The sequence below is a fragment of the Girardinichthys multiradiatus genome, chromosome 17, assembly GCF_021462225.1.
Source record: "Girardinichthys multiradiatus isolate DD_20200921_A chromosome 17, DD_fGirMul_XY1, whole genome shotgun sequence".
NCBI classification, from domain to species: Eukaryota; Metazoa; Chordata; class Actinopteri; order Cyprinodontiformes; family Goodeidae; genus Girardinichthys; species Girardinichthys multiradiatus.
In genome coordinates, this window is record NC_061809.1 from 9538063 (window position 1) to 9555085 (window position 17023).

The window sequence follows — 17023 nt, forward strand, 5'->3', positions numbered from 1 at the left end:
AACACACCCACCCCAGTCTGCCAGTCCGGAGGCACTGTCCCCGACCGCCACGCAATGTTGAAGAGGCGTGTCAACCATGACAGCCCTACAACATCCAGAGACTTGAGGTACTCAGGGCGGATCTCATCCACCCCCGAAGCCTTGCCACCGCGGAGCTTTTTAACAACCTCGGTGACTTCAGCCTGGGTGATGAAAGAGTCTAACCCCGAGTCCCCAGCCTGTTTCCACCACGGAATGCGTGATGGCAGGATTGAGGACAAGCGTGTTGCGGCCCGGGCTGTGGCAGAGGCAAAAACCCGGGCCTGGGAGGAGTTCGGTGAGGCCATGGAGAAGGACTACATGTTGGCCTCGAAGCGATTCTGGCAAACCGTCTGGCGCCTCAGGAGGGGGAAGCAGTGCTTCGCCAACACTGTTTATAGTGGGGGTGGGAGACTGCTGACCTCGACTGAGGACATTATCGGGCGGTGGAAGGAGTACTTCAAGGATCTCCTCTGAAACTTGTGGAGATCATTGTGGAAAGACAGATTCTTCATAAAATGAAGAACATTATGGAGAACCCTGAGCATCCTCTTCATGAGACTGTCCTACAACAACAGAGTGTCTTCAGTCAGAGGCTTCTTCAGATCTGCTGTAAGACAGAGCGCTACAGGAGATCCTTCCTGCCCACAGCCATCAGCATCTATAACGGCTCTTTGAAGACACCTTCATAATGAGCAACAACATTTAATTTCCCTTTGGGATTAATAAAGTATTTTTGAATTTGAATTGAATTATTTATACATATTTCTGAAAACAGTTTATTTTTTAAATAATTAAAGCACATAAATACATTTGCAACCGTATGAACAAAGTTGTCTTTTAACATCAAAGCCCTCCAAAGCAACACTATGGCATTATGAGGATTTATTTGTATAATAATGATTCACATGCTTTGATTTCCAACAATTGTTCCATGCCTGAAATTCCATATTTTTTCCAGACTATTTTTCCCCGACAGGTTTGAGAACATAGACATTTGAGCACACAGCATTTATCTAACTGGGTTTTATTATCTGCATATTCCTCCAATCATGAAAAACACAACGTTCCATTTTGACATTGAAGTTAAGGGCTATTTCAGTGCTTTTTTGGATCTGAACCAACTTATAACACATGTACTTTTCAAACTTCTTATCTGTGCATTATGTCACGAACTCAACAACCCAAACGATCAATGAGTTGGAAAAAAATGAAAGATGGAGGACATAATCACCGTAAAAGGTCTCAATTCTTGCGAAATATAGATTTTTATCTTCTTGATCACAAAATAAGAATGGAGTCTGAAAAGCCCTCCTGCTTATTCTGACTTGGAAGATGGTAAAAGCAAATCCCATTCATTTCCAGACAGCGTAGGAGCCCTGCAGGCTTCTTCGGAACGCGGAGATGCCCCAAAGTCTCAAACATGGCGACGGCGGTGATTAATCAAAGTAGTCCTCGATATCGATGTTGGGATTGAGCAGCTCCTCTCCATACGCCGTCAGGTCCATCTGGTTGAGGATCAGGTTTTCAAAAGTCTCCTCTAAGTCCGTTTCTCCAATCAGCACAGCCCCCACCATCCTGCCCCTGCTGAGAACCACCTGGACATGAAAATTAGGACCATTTTGTTAAAAATTTATACTGTGGATATACAGTACTTCTTCAAGTTTTCAACAATACTACATTATATGATTACAGTGTTGGGAGTATAGCGACCTCTAAATTACATTCCTTTCAGAAATGATCAAATATTTTGAAGGTAAGGTAAGGTAAGTTTATTTATATAGAGACACTCAAAGCTCTGTACATACAATTACAATACAATCACAAAGCAAATAAGCACAGATACAGACACAGAAAAACAAATCAAATGATAAAATCAAACAGAGGTAATTTAAAAAAGTAAAATAAAATAAAATAAAGAGAATAGAATGATGGACAAGAAAATGAATGGAAAATTGGACTGAAATCGCAACTTATCATGCCTAAATGGCACAGTCAAAGGCCACTCTAAACAAATACGTTTTTAATCTTGATTTAAAGCAACTTAAGGTTTTGGCGCTTTTACAGTTTTCTGGCAGTTTATTCCAGATTAGTGGAGCATAAGAACTAAAAGCTGCTTCTCCATGTTTAGTTCTGGTTTTGGGTATGCAGAGTAGATTATAGCCAGAAGACCTGAGAGGTCTGGGTGGTTGATACACTGACAAGTCTGTAATGTATTTTGCTGCTAAGCCATTCAGTGATTTATAGACTAACAGAAGTATTTTAAACTATTCTCTGAGCTACAGGGAGCCAGTGTAGGGACTTTAGAACCGGGGTGATGTGCTCCACTTTCTTAGTTCTAGTGAGGATGTGGGTAGCAGCGTTCTGGATCAACTGCAGCTGTCTGATCGACTTTTTAGGCAGACCTGTGAAGACACCGTTGCAGTAATCAATTCTACTAAAGATGAACACATGAATTAGTTTTTCAAGGTCCTGCTGAGACATTAGTCCTTTAATCCTGGAGATGTTCTTTAGGTGATAGAAGGCCGACCTAGTTACTACCTTTATGTGCCTCTGAAGGTTCAAGTCTGAGTCCATCACTACACCCAGGTTTCGAGCCTGACTGGTGGTTTCTAGCTGTATTAACTGAAGCTGTGTGCTAACTTTTAAACGCTCTTCCTTTGGTCCAAAGATTATTATTTCAGTTTTGTTTTGATTCAGCTGAAGAAGATTTAGGCCCATCCATGCATTGATTTCTTCTAAGCATTTACCAAGCGCTTGAATGGGTTCATGGTCACCTCGTGACATTGTAACGTATAGCTGTGTGTCGTCTGCATAGTTATGATAACTTACGTTGTTGTTTATTCAAATCTGAGTTAGGGGGAGCATGTAGATATTGAATAGGAGGGGCCCTAAGATGGACCCTTGGGGAACGCCACATGTGATTTTTGTGCTCTCTGATGTAAAGTTAGCTACTGACACAAAAAAGTCCCTGTCCTTCAAGTAGGATTTAAACCAGTTGAGTGCTGTACCAGAAAGGCCGACCCAGTTTTCCAGGTGCTCTAATAAAATGGAGTGATATACAGTGTCGAATGCTGCACTAAGGTCCAATAATACCAGCACTGTGGTTTTTCCACAGTCTGCATTTATACGGATGTCATTGAACACCTTGACAAGAGCAGTCTCTGTACTGTGGTGAGCACAGAAGCCTGACTGGAAGACATCGAAGCGGTTGGTCGTTCTTAGGAAGTTGTTTAACTGCTGAAACACAGCTTTTTCAATAATCTTACTGATGAAGGTGAGGTTTGATATAGGCCTGTAGTTCTGTAGTAGCAGCTTGTCCAAGTTGCTCTTTTTCAATAGAGGTTTGATAATTGCTGATTTTAGGGCCTGGGGGAAAACACCTGACAAAAGGGACATGTTAATTATTTGTGTTAAATCATATGTTATTACAGGCAAAGCTTTCTTAAGAAAAGCTGTGGGTAAAAGATCGAGAGAGCAGGAAGAAGAGCTTAGTTGCTGTACGATTTCTTCTAAGATTTTGCAGTTTATTTGGTGAAATTGGGAAATCTTTGTCAAAATCAGTTCTAGTTGGAGACAACATTGGTACTGGAGTTAATGTGGATGTGCTGACTGCCCCTCTGATCTTTTGGGTTTTTTCAGTAAAGAATTTAGCAAATTCATTGCAGGCCCTGGTAGAGTGGAGTTCAGATGCTACAGTTACAGGAGGGTTTGTTAACCTGTCGACCGTGGCAAATAATGCACGAGCATTGTTAATGTTTTTGCTGATGATGTCAGAAAAGAAAGATTGCATTTTTCAGTTGTAGGTTATATCTGTATAGTCTCTCTTTATAGATAACATAGTGAACCTGGAGTCCAGTCTTTCGCCACCTGAGTTCAGCTTTTCGACACTCCTTTTTTTCACTTCTGTCTGGTGGAACACTTCTCCATTGAGACATTTTTTTCCCAGAAACGACTTTCACTTTAATTGGAGCAATTGAATCAATGATGTTCGAGATTTTAGAATGAAAGTTATCTACCAGCTCATCTACAGTGTTACAGGGCAAAGTGGAGGTAGAAGAGTAAATCTGGTTAAAGGTTTCAGCAGCACCGTCCTTAAAGATGCGTTTTCTTATAATGTCTCTTTGACAAACTGAGTCATTGCAGATGATGCTTTCAAAAATAACAGAAAAGTGGTCAGATAGGGCAACATCAGCTATAGACACCTTGGAAATGTTTAGACCCTTAGTGATGATCAAGTCCAAAATATGTCCCTGTTTGTGCGTTTGCTTTTTAACATGTTGAGTCAAACCAAAATTTCTAAGAGTGTCACATAGATCTATTGTACTTCTGTCTTCAGGATTGTCCATGTGAATGTTGAAGTCTCCCACAATAATTAAACAGTCATAATAAACACAAATCACAGATGAAAGCTCTTTAAAATCACTGATAAAGTTTGTTTTGGACTTAGGAGGCCTGTAAATATTCAAGAACATGGTTCGGACCGGGCTCTTTACCTGGAGAGCCAAATATTCAAAAGAGTCAAATTTGCCCAGAAATACTTTTTTACACTCTAATAAATCTTTAAACAAAGTGGCCACCCCTCCACCTTTTCTTTGCTGTCTGCTCTCACAAAGAAAATTGTAGTTCGGAGGCGTCGACTCTATTAGAATGGGAGCTTCATTAAATTCATGTAACCATGTTTCTGTTAAAAACATAACATCAAGATCGTGGTCAGTAATGAAGTCATTGATTAAAAATGATTTTCCTGACAGAGATCTAATGTTCAGTAAAGCCAGTTTATATGACTTAGTTGCTGATATTAACTCTGTGTCTGGTTGTACCTGACAGTTTATGGCTTTTGTTGATTGTTTATTACTGTCTCTTATCCTTTTGGCTTTGCTCTTTCTGTCACGTATAAGCACAGAGATTTTACAACTATCTCCTATTAGGGGCCCAAGTTTTTCCTGGACATGCTCATTTCTGATAAAGTTACCACTGGGGCCCAGACTGTATCACAGAGAAGTGATTTAAAGGTCCTGATTAGGAGGAGATAGATTAGGAGGTGGTGGAGGTCTGCGGCATTTGGAAGATGTTGGTTTAGTAGCAGGGCCTCGGCCACGGGGGGGTGTTGAATGGAGAAGATGTGAGAGCCATTTGGGTCCCGATTTTAAGAGCTCCCATCATGTTATCAGAATCCATTAAAGCAAAAAGCGGGCTCAGTGGGGAGATGGGAAAGTTCTGTGCGGTCTGGGTCGGGGTCTGGGGTGAGGGGGGTTTACCTGGGGTGTCGGTCTGGGTCTGGGTTTTGGGGGAGGGAGGTATAACGGGGGGTCCACTTCTCCTGTGGATTTCGACGGGGAGACCTTTTGTGATGACCTCTCTTTCTCAGCCAACTGGCCGGTTGTTTCTGCTGGAGCTGTTGGAGGCAGCGTTATCATTGTTGTTGATACTCCATGTTCTCTGCTGAAGGTCAAAGCTGCTGGCAGATTATTTACTGAATAGAAGAGATAAGATGTGAGACGTCTGGCTCGTGGCTTGTTCAAACAGAAACCATCTTGCTTTAAAATTATTAAAGTTGTCGATGAAGTTCACATAAGTGGTAGCATGTTTTTTTCAACCACTTACTAATCATCTGATGTCTGGAAAAAACCTTATCTCCACAGAAAATCGGTGCAAAGGGTCCGCTGATATTGAGACCTCCCACAATATTCAGAAGACGAGTGAAATCCTCCTTCAATCCTTCTGATTTGTTCTTACCCACGTCATCCATGGCTCCACAGTGTATAATAAGGTTTTCTAGAGACTGCAATCTGTGATTGCAAGAATGTTCTCTGAAATATCAGACACCGCGTTACTGGTACCAATCATAACTTCTGTGTTTTTCTTGTTGCAGATGTTTTTAATCCCATCCACAGCTGTGTTGCCCACTATTAGGGTTCTTGGTCTGGTGGGGTGCTTTTTCTCCGGCAATTTAGGAGAAGACTGTTTAGAATGAAGGTTGTTCTCAAACCTTTTATTGTTCTCAGAAGACGGATAATTTTCCTGGTTTTCATTCTGTAGTGAAGCAAATCTGTTTTGGAGGGAACTCCATTATTTCCAGCTGTCTCATTCCTATCAGTTGTTGTGACAGCAGCTCGCTGTCGAAGTCTCCTTTTCCCAGGGGAAACGGGGGCATTTCTCTGTAATTCTGGCCATTCTAATTTATTTAATTGCTGAGATCTTCCAGTGAGTCGTCCACCTTGATTTTTTGGGCATGCGCTTAAAACATGCCAAGAGGGTCTGCCGGTAGGTTTATTCTCAGTGTTCTGATTGCCGGCTGAGTTGTTGAGCTGGCTGTCACTGTTTGGGATCACAGGCAGAGTTGAATCATTGTTGTACCCCATATTCACCTCCACATTAACTTCTAGTCGATGGATTTTCATCTCCAAAACAGCCAATTTCTGTAAAAGTTTGTCGAAGTCCTCTGTGGTGAAGGGAGACATTTTGTGCTGATTAGCTGGCGTCAACTTGTACTTCTTTCGAGTTCGATTATAAAAACATCAAAATCTTTTAAAAAATAAAAAAATAATAATAATAATCCTTGGGAGTCGCTGGTAAGAAGTTGTTTTAGTCCAATATTTCTGTAATTTTGGCTAAGAGATGAAAACTTAGGAGTAAAAGAATGCAAGCAAGCAGGGAGCTTAGGAGAAAAGCGTCTGAGCAGGCAGAGAGGCAGAAGTGGAAAAAGTTCCAATAAGTCAAAATTAAATCATGTGACAAAGAAAGTTCATCCTCTCTAAGTTTTAAGATCGCGTGCAGTTTGTTGCACAATCATTCATAGGCCTTAAACTTACACTAACATGCCAAAACCTTATTGTCCTCGTAGGTGAAATTTTTTCTACATCAAACCCAAACATGTGTCAAAATAAAATGTGTCAAAAAATTAGGAAAAACAAAAAACAGTATTAGGTGGTTTGCCTATACAATAAATGCATGTTTGGCATCCTTCCTCACATTATTTTGTATATATTATTTTATCTTAAAAAGATTAAGATGGATGGGGCTTGCCCTCCAGAAAGATAGCAAGCCTAAATATACCAGAGCTACAATGGACCTGGTCAAATTATAGCATATTTGTGTTAGAGTCGTCCAGTCAAAGACTAGACCTAAATCTGATTAAAAATCTGTGGCAAGCTGTGGAAATTGCCCTTCACAGACACTCTCCATTAAGTTTCACTGAGCTATTTTTAAGTATTTGTCAAAAACAAAATCCAGATAAAATAAACCACAGTTTGTGGTTGTAAGGTGACAAACTGCTTAAACTTTAAGGGGTTAAAAGTTGAAGGGGTAGGAATACTTTTGCAAGGCAAAAAAATGCATTATGCTTTTTTTTTTAAGTTGCTGTTAATCAAATGATTTCTGTAGTTATTATATATTAATGACCAAAATTACCAACACAACTTTTTCAGACCTTTTCAAATTTGAGCCTTATGAAAAATACAGCCATGCGCTTGTTGTGAATAATGTGGCTGGTATAACAAGATGTATGTAATTTGCAACACTGCCTCATGGAACCAAATCCCTGTAAAACACAGTATCTGTAAAGCTTTGCAGCAAAACATCCAGACATTTTGATCCTACCTATATGAAAGAGAACATATACAACTAGAGTCAACTAGAGACGATAACAGAATTATTGCATTAATATTCTTAACAGTATTATTGACCTTGACATACTCCTGGCCTTTGGTGCAGCGAACTAGCAGCTCATGATCGGATCCCAGACCCTGTGCATTAAACTTCCCCAGCAGGACCACCTGAGAAATAAGCAGAAACACTATGCAGTACTGAAAATGGCCTTGAAGGGTCTACTCAGAAATGGGAAACTGAAGTTCTGCGAGTGGCAGATGATTAATGATTGGTTATTGTTACACAGCTTGGCTATCCTGCAGCAAGCACATCTCTTACCTTGTAGTTAAAGAATTTGGTGACTTGCGAGAAGAGTTCGAAGCAAAAGTCCAGCTCGATCGACTCGGAGAGGACGTCAGCCGCCATGCAGCGGCCTGCGTACAAGCCCATCTGACGAGCCTGTGTCCACAGGCGCATCTGCACACAGCAAACACAAGCACCAAGACGAAGACTGTTTTCTTTTACCTTTTTACATTAGATATTGACTGCTTAGATCATCTATCATTTGTACTATTATTAAAGTCTTGGTGCTTTTACCTGCTGCCAAAGTGGGCTGCGTTCCCAGCATGCTGTGCACACATCTCCTGCAGCATACACATCTGGCTCTAAGGTCCTCATGTGATCGTCTACTTGAAGGCCACCATCATCTGCCAATAAAAACTAAATAAGAAAAGTATGAAAAGAAATCCTGATTGTCAATAACATCTAATCACTCTCATCTGTTTGTGAAGCAAATTTATGTGAAAGTAAACAAATTCTAGATATTTTAAGTATTTTCCCTATAACTGAAAGTACTGGTCAGACGTTTACATACAGGATGTCATGTTCATTTCCCCAACTTTCAACTATCTAACAGTTGATTTAAAAATAAAGGCAAAGAATTTGGAAGTATTTCTTATTTATTAATTCACCTGCTTTGTGTATTGCCATTGCCAGCAAAACATGCCACCACCATGCTCGACAGTGGGTACAGTCCTTAGGTATGAAAGCACCACCTTGACATGCTTCCAGTATTTTGTTGCTACAGAAGTCAACATTTGTCTCTCCTAGCCATAAAAGGTGTCTGCAGAAGGCATTTTCCTTGTCCAAGCAGCGTATTTCAGTTGAGCTTGAAAGTATCAACTTTAAAGCAGGAGCTTTTTTTTCTTGGTCGATGCCCACGTTGTTCAGGTCCAGGTAAAATTGGTTTCTGTGGATGGTGACAATGGTGTTGTAGTAGTTCCCAGTTAAAGACAGGCTTGGGTCTTGGTGGATCTAATTCCATCTATGTGTGACACGTGTCCTTCTTTAGACCTCAGCCAAGCAGGGTCAGGTAAATACCCGAAAAGACTTAAGCAGCTTATATGAATTCAATGTATGCAGACAAATTAAAGCTACGAGCTGCAGTCAATCGTGATATATAATGAGAAGCTAATAGTTCTTGTCCTTTTCAAGCTAAAGTACATTTTAGAGCCTTTAGTATTACTTATTGAAACGCCACCTTAACGTGGTGGAGGGGTTCGAGTGCTCGAATGATCCTAGAGGCTTGTCGCCCCCCAGCTCAGCCGTCTCGTGTTGGGGTTTACCCCAGTGGATGACAGGGTCACATCCCTGCGCCTTCGGGTTGGGGAGAGGTCTCTGACGGTCATTTCAGCCTACGGGCCGAGTGGTAGTGCGGAGTACCCGGCCTTCTTGGCGTCCCTGTCGGGGTTGCTGGATAGTGCCCCTCCTGGGGACTCCATTATTCTGCTGGGGGACTTCAACGCCCACGTGGGAAACGACAGTGACACCTGGAGAGGCGTGATCGGGAGGAATGGCCTCCCCAATCTGAATCCGAGCGGGGTTTTGTAATTTGACTTCTGTGCTAGTCACGGATTGTCCATAATGAACACCATGTTCAAACATAAGGGTGTCCATCAGTGCACTTGGCACCAGGATACCCTAGGCAGGAGGTCAATGATCGACTTTGTTGTTGTATCATCAGACCTTCGGCCGCATGTTTTGGACACTCGGATGAAGAGGGGCTGAGCTGTCCACTGATCACCACCTGGTGGTGAGTTGGATCCGCTGGAGGAGGAGAAAGTCGGACAGACTTGGCAGGCCCAACCGCATAGTGAGGGTCTGCTGGGAACGTCTGGCGGACCCCTTGGCCAGGAATGTATTCAACTCTCACCTCCGGGAGAGCTTTGACCAGATTCCGAGGGATGTTGGAGACAGAGTCCGAGTGGACCATGTTTTCCGCATCTATTGTCGATGCTGCTGCCCGTAGCTGCGGCCGTAAGGTCTGCGGTGCCTGTTGCGGCGGCAATCCCCGAACCCGGTGGTGGACACCGGCAGTAAGGGACGCTGTCAAGCTGAAGGAGTCCTATCGGCTATGGTTGGCTTGTGGGACTACTGAGGAGGCTGACGGGTACCGTGGGGCCAAGCGTGCCGCGGCCCAGGTGGTGGCAGAGGCAAAAACTTGGACCTGGGAGGAGTTCGGTGAGGCATAGAGAAGGACTACCGGTTGGCCCCGAAGCAATTCTGGCAAATCGTCCGGCGCCTCAGGAGGGGGAAGCAGTGCTTCGCCAACACTGTTTACAGTGGGGGTGGGGAGCTGCTGACCTCGACTGGGGACATTATCGGCCGGTGGAAGGAATACTTCGAGGATCTCCTCAACCCTGCCATCACGCATTCCCTGGTGGAAACAGAGGCTGGGGACTCGGGGTTGGACTCTTTCATCACCCAGGCTGAAGTCACCGAGGTGGTTAAAAAGCTCCGCGGTGGCAGGGCTTGTTGGACTCCGGCAGGGCTGCCCTTTGTCACAGGTCCTGTTCATAACTTTTATGGACAGGATTTCTAGGCGCAGCCAATAGCCGGAGGGGGTCTGGTTTGGGGACCAGAGGATTTCTTTTTGCAGATGACGTGGTCCTGCTGGCCACCTCTAGCCAAGACCTACACCATGCACTGGGGCGGTTCGCAGCCAAGTGTGAAGCGGCTGGGATGAAGATCAGCTCCTCCAAGTCCGAGGCCATGGTTCTCGACCGGAAAAGGGTGGCTTGTCCTCTTCAGGTTGGAGGGAAGTTCCTGCCTCAAGTGGATGAGTTTAAGTATCTCGGGGTCTTGTTCACGAGTGAGGGAAGAATGGAGCGGGAGATCGACAGACAGATCGGTGCGGCCGCCACAGTAATGGGGGCGCTGTGCCGGTCCGTTGTGGTGAAGAGAGAGCTGAGCCGAAAAGCAAAGCTCTCGATTTACCGGTCGGTCTACGTTCCTACCCTCACCTATGGCCACGAACTTTGGGTCATGACTGAAAGAATGAGATCCCGGATACAAGCGGCGGAAATGAGCTTCCTCCGTAGGGTGGCCGGGCACCTCCTTAAGAGATAGTGTGAGGAGCTCGGCCATCCGGGAGGGGCTCGGAGTAGAGCCGCTACTCCTCCACATCGAGAGGAGCCAGTTGAGGTGGCTCGGGCATCTATACCGGATGCCTCCTGGACGCCTTCCTCGGGAGGTGTTCCTGGCACGTCCCACCGGGAGGAGGCCCAGGGGACGGCCCAGGACACGCTGGAGGGACTATGTCTCTCGGCTGGCCTGGGAACGCCCCCGGAGGAGCTGTAGGAGGTGTCTGGGGAGAGGGACCTATGGGCGTCTCTGCTGAGTCTGCTGTCCCCGTGACCCGGTCCCAGATAAAGCGGAAGACGATGAGTACGAGTATTAAAATGTTTCTGTGATTGTGGATTAGAGACAATTGACAATAAATTCAAACTTGTGCAGCCAGTGCTATTTTATTTACACCTTGGAATAAGAGTGGTTCAAATAAATTATCTAAATGTCCCTAAATAATGTGACTGCATGTAAACATCTGACAGGAACTATAAAATAATGTGAAGACAGCTTTCAGGTATGCGTCTCAAGTTTTCTCACATTGTTGCCGTGGAGAAAGGGGTCTGTGTTTGGAATAACCCCTGTGGCACTGACGACAAAATCACAGCCAAATGTGTTGCCATTGGTCAGCTGGACATAAACAGGCCAGGATCCTGCTGAGAGAGAAGAAAAGCAGGGCTGAGAAGAGAAGGAAAGAAAAGAAAGAGTTAGGCACAACTTCAAGAAACAAATCGAGCTCCTACCAGTGTCAGCTTTTAGAGTTTGATTTGAGGAGAGGAGAAACTCTTCCGAGGTGAAGATCTGTTTAACTTCACACTGGTATTCCACTGAAACTCTGTGGGACACCTGAAAAGAGACAGGAAAAGTGAAGGGATATATGAAAAACTAGTAGTGTTTATTATAGAAAAGGGTCACACAGAGGGGGGTAGATGTCTCAGGAGGAGCTCGGAGTTTAAGGCAGAGAAGAAACACACAATATCCCACCTGCTCTGCTCCCTGCAGCTCGATTCCTCGATGCCAGTCTGGCCCGAGGGCACTGCCAGGCTCAACAGCACCAGGGTTCTGCCCGCGGGAATATTCGTCTGGGAATGAAAAGACACAGACTTTAAATTGGATGGGAAAATACAGACAGGGTGTAAACGCTTAAAAAAAAAAGTTGGTTAGAGAACATTAGAGAATAATCAGCCCCAACACACAGAGCAGGCAGGTTTAGGGAGGAAGCTGTGGAGATGTTTAAAGCAGGGTTTGGTTATAAAACAATATCTCAAGCTTTCAACATCTCAAGGAGCACTGTTTAATTCATCATCTGACAATGATGAGTATGCAACCGCAGATCTACCAAGACAAGAAACTGTTCATCCAAGAGGCAGGTAACTCTGAAGGAGCTGCAGAGATCTGCAGCTTGGGTGAAACAACCTATTGATGGCACAACTATTAGCAGTGCACTCCTCATTTGTGACCATAACAGAAAAGTGGTGAGAAGAAAGCAATAAGAAGTCCTGCTTGCAAACATGTAGGAGGAGGTTTTGTGATCAAATTGGTACATTTTGGCCTACATGCAAAACACTGTGTGTGGAGGAAAACTAACACTGCACATCATGAATAATGATGGTGGCAGCATTATGGTTTGGGGATCCTTCTCTTCAGCGGGGACAGCAAAGCTGGTGATAGTTGATTGGAAGAAGCTAAATTTAGTGCAATGCTGGAGGAAAACATGGTGGTGGTGTTAAAAGATCCTGAATTGATAACTCGATCTATCCATCCATCGCAATGAAGAATGGGCAAAAATTTCCATTTACACATATGCAAAGCTGGTAGTGAAATACTCTAAAGAGATGTGGCTGAAACTGCAGTGAAAGGGAGCTAAACAAAGTATGAACTCAAAGGGCAAGAATGCAAACTTAAGGCATACTTTTCTTATTTTTTTAGAAAAAAAATCTGATGTGTGAATTTGAATACTGTAATTGTGTATTTAAAGGCAACAATAAGCAGATTTTGTGATTCTGCAGCTCTATGTGTCTCTCATGAGCACAGGTGGAGAAAGGAGGTGTAAGAGTGGAGGTGAAACACACCCACTGCCAGTCAATTCAGGTTCAACAATTTACAACACGTCGTCCACATTAGATACAGAGTAAGAAGGTTGCGTACTGCAGTGGCAAGTCCAGGAGTGGAAAAATATATTCCTCTCAACATCCTATGATAAGAACCTGCTGTGAAGGTCTGTACAGCATCAGGCGCTGGTTCCTCCATGGTATAGCGGAGCCGCTTGCAAGGACCGGCTGCCTCTGCTTTGTCGGCCTCAAGTGACGTGATGAGAAACTGCGCCGCTCCGGCATCAAAGAAGGTGTTTCCGATGGCTTTGTCCTTCACAGCCCAGATCACTTCACAGCCCTTCACCTCATACCTGAAAACAGCCTGCTCATTAATACCAAATGAATAAAGGCAGGCAAGTTAGTTGGAGGTCAAAATGAGGAGCAATGACTTTGTACTGTAGACTTACACTAATTCCAGGGCGATCCCTCCATTTCCGACAATGACAATCCTCCTTGCTTTGGATAAACGTTTTTGAAACACCTGAAATCCAAACAGAAGGCATCTAGCATGTTGCGCAACCTTAAAACAGGAGGTTATTCTTTCAAAGTTTACAGCTTAGACTGTCAGTTAAATCATTCAGAGGAGATTTTACTCATGCTATCCAGTGTAGCCAAGAAAAACATTACTGCTGTAATTCTGAAAAGCCGACTCAAAAAAAAGCAGCATAAATTCCTGATAGGGTTTAGATCAGGGCCATTCCGAGAGCTTTATGTCAGCCTGCTTAAACCATTCTGAAATCCCCTTTAAATTGTGCAGGGGGTCCAGTTGGAGCACCCACTGGTGTCCGGGTTTCAACCATCTGACCCGAACAGTCACCCTTGGATTAAAGAAAGCATTTTGGATGTTTAAGAGCAAACCAAAACCCACCAAAGCTCAAGTCTTTCACAAACTAGAAGATGTGGGTCACCAGTGATCCATAGTAAGGCGAGTTAAACATCACCATGGAGTGAGAGGGTGCCGACTCAAAAAAAAAGCCCCTCCTCCAACATTATCACCTTGACATTTGCCCACATGGACAAGCCAACTGCTGCGGGACAAAAGCTTTAAGGCCAGACAAGACAAAGATTGAGCCATTTAGCAGCTAGCACAAGGAGTCAAGCTGAGGTGCTCAAACCAAAATCACTGTAAAAGTTGTCAAGCATGGTGACACTGGTGCCCCGCAAACAGTGGACGGAATAATGAAGCAGAAGAAGTACCTTCAAATCTTTCAGATTCAACGGGACAACAAACCAAAACACACACAAAAGAAACTGCCTGGAACGCAAAGAGCAGGAAATCAATAAGCTTCTCAAATCGCAACCCTAAAGACAATTTATACACAATTCTTAAAGGTCAGGGCTGCACCAGGAAACCCAACAAATATAAAAAAAACTCTGTCTTTACTGATAAATATGCAGTCACATATCCAGGCAGTACAATGCCAGGAGCTTGCTGGCGGCTACAGAAAGTGTGCGGTTTCTCTGCAACTTGCCAAAGAATATTTAAACAAATATTAGTGGAGTCGTATGTATATTCAATAAATTCAAACTTGTGCACATACTTATGCAACCTGAATAAAACAAATGTTTAAAGAGCTAATTTAAACACCAGAATGATAATGACGATGAATGTAAACCTCTGAGTTAGTAGGAACTTTCAGACAGAAATGAGTAGAAATAGGTGCAGCAAATCCCACGCAAAAACTATAAATAAGGACACATTGAGGTCCAGAAAAACCTATGCAGTTATTATTAGGCAGTACCTGTGCGCTGTCTGTGTCCCGGATCCCTAGCACATTAGGGTTCTCCTGGGTCAGAAGCTTTGGACGGGCACCGCTGCAAATACAGAGCTTCTTGTACCCAAAAACTCGACCATCTGCGGTTTCCACACACTGAGAGATAGAAGGAAACCCATGGGGACATTAATCAGTTCTGGACCAGGATTCAACCATTTCACTATGATGTTAACCTGTGTGCTATAACTGTGTGGCCAGAAAAGAGGAACACTAATAGGGTGGAAATGATCAAATATTTCATTGGGAATAACAGCATGGATCAGGTACTTCAGAATCAGAATCAGAATCAGCTTTATTGCCAAGTTCGTACATACAAACAAGGAATTTGCCTCCGGTACACTTTGCTCTTTTGTTCTGTTTTTGCATTACAGTACTTGCTTATTTATTAATCCTGGTTTAGTTCTTACGTGTGAATGTGTGTGGAGTGATTTGACAGCAGAATGGATGACAGTCAGGTTAGGAAACTTCTCCTCTAGAACACTGGATGGTCTCTCCTCAACATCAAACTCCTCCATTGTTCTGGACACCTAATGAACAACACAAGAATCAGGATGTACATGAAGATTAATCTCCTCCCAGTTGGGGTCTAAAAACACCCCATAGTTCTACTACTCACCTGTTTATAGTTGGTTACTGCCTTTATGAGAGGACCTGCTGTAAACAGAGCCACGTCCTCTGATGGAAACTGAGATGATAGCTGCCAGTGGAGATGAATTTTTGTGTTTAAAGTTGCAGGACATTCATTACTCAATGCTAGAGGGCTATTTCACAAGTTTAACAGAACCTGGGCAATTTTTGATCAACTATGGCTCCATCTATCTACTTAGACTGATCTTACCTAGGCTGAATTATTCTACACTAAGCACGGGTTGGTCACCAGTGTCAAGGTATTTTAGGGTATTTAAGTTATGGTTTCAAAATGGATAAAATTCCTTTTAATACTATGCCTGAGAAAGCAGCAGAGTTTTTCTGGCTGTACAGAGCATCAAATTATACAGTGCCAGCCCTCCGCCACCTGTTTCTGGACTGCTGGCTAGTTATCTGAATATATTGCCCAACTAATTATCCAGCTTGATGTACTTGTGTTACCCTAAAAAGAGCGGATTGGCATAAAGAACTAATATTCTGTGCAATAAGCATGTTTACTTGAAAACTAATACTAAATTTAGCAGGTGTTTATCTTACATTTTTGCTAAAGTCAATATTTCTTTAATGAATACTACAGTTTCATGGTATTCACCCTACAAGTTCAAAGGTCAATTTAGTTTCCACATTATGACTGTCTGTGTTTTTTGTCATTGGAAATATTGCTCATAAGAAGAATTTGCTTTTTTTTGTATGCAAAGTAAAAGTGTGGGGGCCTTCTTTCAGCCAACTGACCAGCAGTGCACAGGAACAGGCACATGAGGAGCTGAATTGCATAAATTTATGGTTTGAACTTTCTGAGAAAATTTGGGCCACTTCAAAACTTTCATTAAACAGCTTTTAGCCATAATAATGGTATTACAGAACCTTTTCGGCGACTTAAAAACAAAAACTTTGGTATACGATGACTACTCACAAAAAAACATTAGTTTAACTGTAATAACTAAAAATGGCAGTTTTTTCTTTTAAATAAAAGCAATTAGATCATGATATACATCTTTGTTTAAAATATTTTCGTAAATATCATGAAACGATGTTGTTGTTTTTTTACTTTAGACTATCACACTGTGAAAATCTGAAACGTACAGATTCTTAAAAACTGTCTCTATAATTCGAGCAAGAGCTGATCAAATGTAGTGAAGATACCTGAAAAAATTGAAATAACTCTTTACTTTAGCAACAATCAGATGCTAACATAGATGAACAGCTTTTAGTTACATCCGTGTGTTTTGTTCTTACCTGCTCCACGCATGTTACACCCGCAATGCCACCTCCGACAATGACGAACTTAAACGTCTTCTCTTTTTTACCCTCCATTAATCGAAAAGCTACCAAGCTAACAATGGTACCAACGCTTTAGAAAAGATCTGTTTCAAGCTATTAAGAAGTTTAAACAGTCTGAACCAAACATAAGCCTTAAAATGTATAAATACCTCAAGTTAATTCTAGCAACCCTGTTTTAGAACTCGTTTGACGTAACTTCCGTATTTACATTTA

At 42.9% G+C, this 17023-nt stretch overlaps 1 protein-coding gene across 3 annotated transcripts; it reads right to left on the reverse strand.

Annotated features, from left to right (window-relative positions):
- Nucleotides 1–783: 783 nt before the first annotated feature.
- Nucleotides 784–17023, reverse strand: pyroxd1 (pyridine nucleotide-disulphide oxidoreductase domain 1). 3 transcript variants are annotated; one of them, XM_047389305.1, is made up of 13 exons: nucleotides 16766–17023; nucleotides 15498–15578; nucleotides 15289–15408; nucleotides 14849–14977; nucleotides 13514–13587; nucleotides 13221–13417; nucleotides 11998–12095; nucleotides 11757–11859; nucleotides 11554–11669; nucleotides 8206–8328; nucleotides 7948–8085; nucleotides 7707–7796; nucleotides 784–1616 (listed from the first exon to the last, which is right to left on the reverse strand). In XM_047389305.1, the coding sequence occupies exons 1-13, from the start codon at nucleotides 16841–16843 to the stop codon at nucleotides 1458–1460; spliced, it is 1506 nt and encodes a 501-aa protein (XP_047245261.1). In that variant the 5' UTR covers nucleotides 16844–17023; the 3' UTR covers nucleotides 784–1457. The 3 variants fall into 3 exon arrangements, with proteins under 3 accessions (XP_047245261.1, XP_047245262.1, XP_047245263.1); XM_047389306.1 differs by having other exon boundaries at nucleotides 11554–11666; nucleotides 16766–17022; XM_047389307.1 differs by lacking the exon at nucleotides 14849–14977.